Below are 2,520 nucleotides of genomic sequence, written 5' to 3'. Positions count from 1 at the left end.
AAGGCTGGTTAAGTGCTATGGCGTTAAAGTTCTAACGGGCCGAACTGTCGGTGAAACAAATGCAGGCTTCTGCGTGTTGCTCTGGAATTGGAGCACCGCTGCGTAGTGTGGCTACATCTGACTCTTGCGGAGACTGGAGGAATCGTGACGAAACAATGTCCTTCAGACTGTTTTTCTGCAACAGCGCTGCAAGCCTTGGGAGGCAGATCCTCCTCCAGGCCCAGGCATTGAATTATTTGAACTGTTTACTACATTCATTCGGAACTAACTTAGAGCATTCAAAATATTTGGGTTTCTATACCAGGGTCTCTGGGAAGGCCAGTTTGTACCCTGCATCCTATTCAAATCGTCTTTCAAAACAATACAATAGTCTGAATTGAACAGCCATGCGTACCCTTCTAGGGCTCCATTTGGAGATGCCTTGGTCTCATCCACGTGCAACAGCCCTGCAGAGCAGCTCCCTGCAGTGACTCCAGCCGCTCGTCCACTCTTCTGCTGCCTCGATAGAGCCTCACCCGTGGTCCACGACGACTCGCCTCCCTTTTCACCCCTGTATTCTCCCCCATGGGGGCTGCGTTTGAATTGTATGTATTTGCAGTGAGACGACTCACCTCTAGTCTGTCACATGCATCGCTGCAACTGTCCCTAAGTTTCACAACCTGGATTAGCGAGCTCGAAAACTGTCAAGTACTAATCGTGGGTATTTGAAGGCCTTTACGTATCCGCTTCACAGCAGACAACGTCTGCAAATCTAACCCCACCCGCCTACTTCACAGTACTCACAGAGAAGCCTCTCCATTTCCTTCACAATCTCTCTGGACTTTTCAACATCTTCTTGAGGAACACCCGGTGCGAAATCCGCACTTTTGTTCTTCTTGCGGCAATAGAACGCCTGACNACATCTTCTTGAGGAACACCCGGTGCGAAATCCGCACTTTTGTTCTTCTTGCGGCAATAGAACGCCTGACGCAGCAGGCCGGTAAGAGTTCGACCTCCCGCGTCTTCGTTACTATGTGCAGCCAGACGCGCAGCAATCAAGTCGGTCACCAGCACCTCATCGGCTCTTTCCAACGCTCTTTTGTTCCCTAGGGCAAATGGGGGGTCTGCGGGGGGAGTGGCTTGTAGCCATCTTGGATGGGATCAGAACCCTCCATACACGGATCTGGTGTGGGGGGTCTGTGAAAAGCATCATCTATATGGGGGGCCCACGATTCATCGTCAGCGATGTCACTATCTCCCGCGGAGCCTTATTGGCCCTCAGCATCGGCACGATCCGATTCACTTTCTTTAAGAAATTCAACAATGGGATTAGGATCTACGCCATCAGGCTTGCTGCAAATCCACACAATACAAACGCAATAGGCCGACTCACCTTTGTTCAGTCGCATGCACTGCCGTGCTTAAACTACACCTAATCTTACAACCGTGTTCATTGCAAACCTGGGTTAGCGAGCTAGAAAGCTGTCAAGTACTAATCGTAGTTTTTCGAAGAGCTTAAAGTGCCAGCTTCACAGAAGACAGTCTTTCTGCAAATATAAACCCACCTGCCAACTCCACGGTGCACATAGAGAAGCTTCTCCATTTCCTTCACAAGGTCTTTGAGCCTGTCAATGAGTTCCTGCGGAACATCTTCTCCGAATTCTGCATTTTTGTTCTTCTGACGGCAATAGTATGCCTGATTCAACAGGCCGCGAAGGGTTCGCCCTCCGGCGGCTTCGCTACTCCCTCCTTCCATACCCGCGGCAATCAAGTCGGTCACCTCCTGCATTTCGGCGGCTCTTTCCTCCGCTTCTTTCTTCGTCAGGGTGACTGCGGGTTCTGGCTCGGGCAGTGGCTGGCCGGCATTTGGGGTGGGAACAGTACCATCGTCAAACGGATCTGGTGTGGGGGTCCTGTGGAAACCATCGTCCATGTTCGAGAGCGGGTCATCACCGTATCTATCAGGGTCCAGAGTGAGTTGCCCGAGTTCATCGGTAGGGGTTGCGTCATCATCTTCCTGTCCTTCTGCACCACCGATGGCAGCCAATTCCTCATCTTCCTCACTCTCTTCGCCACCGCCTCCTATTGCCTCCTCCAGCTTGTCGCATTCATCTTGCTCCTTGTCTTTGTCCGCAAGCCGACGTCTGGTCGCTCCGCCAGCCTCCTGCGAGGAGGTCAACCGCTGAATGCACTTCAGGAGTAGGAACAACGTTGTGGCGAGCGCTACGACGAGTCCAACTCCCAACGCACGGCGGATTGAAGGAGAGGCTCCTTTGAGCGGCGCGTCTAGGATCTGTTCCTGCACTGCATCTTCAACTGTATTTTCAATAGTGAGCGGGGAAGAATTTCCGTTGCCATCGGGATCGACAGCAGTGGACAACCCTGGCAGCGAGACGGCCAGATATGCTACAGCAGCAGCGTAAGCAGTACTGGGCAACATCTTATGATCCTGCAAAATGTCCTTCACACGCGTAAAAAAAAATAAATAAATGCCCAGTGAAAGCAATTTCTTAAAATGATGAGTACGGCGGCATACAGGAA

The 2,520-nt window shown here is 51.6% G+C and overlaps 1 protein-coding gene across 1 annotated transcript; it reads right to left on the bottom strand.

Moving 5' to 3' along the window:
* Positions 1-1,247: 1,247 nt before the first annotated feature.
* On the bottom strand, positions 1,248-2,419 carry EMH_0013890 (uncharacterized protein; the record flags this gene model as incomplete). The annotated part of the gene is made up of 2 exons (XM_013499947.1): positions 1,248-1,332; positions 1,545-2,419. 2 exons carry the CDS (start codon positions 2,417-2,419, stop codon positions 1,248-1,250), a joined length of 960 nt encoding a protein of 319 aa, XP_013355401.1.
* Between the last annotated feature and the right edge of the window lie 101 nt (positions 2,420-2,520).

Source organism: Eimeria mitis, genomic scaffold (assembly GCF_000499745.2).
Source record: "Eimeria mitis Houghton genomic scaffold, Emh_scaff485, whole genome shotgun sequence".
Taxonomy (NCBI): domain Eukaryota; phylum Apicomplexa; class Conoidasida; order Eucoccidiorida; family Eimeriidae; genus Eimeria; species Eimeria mitis.
Note: the sequence above shows the minus strand (reverse complement) of the source record. Positions and strands in the feature narration are given on the sequence as shown.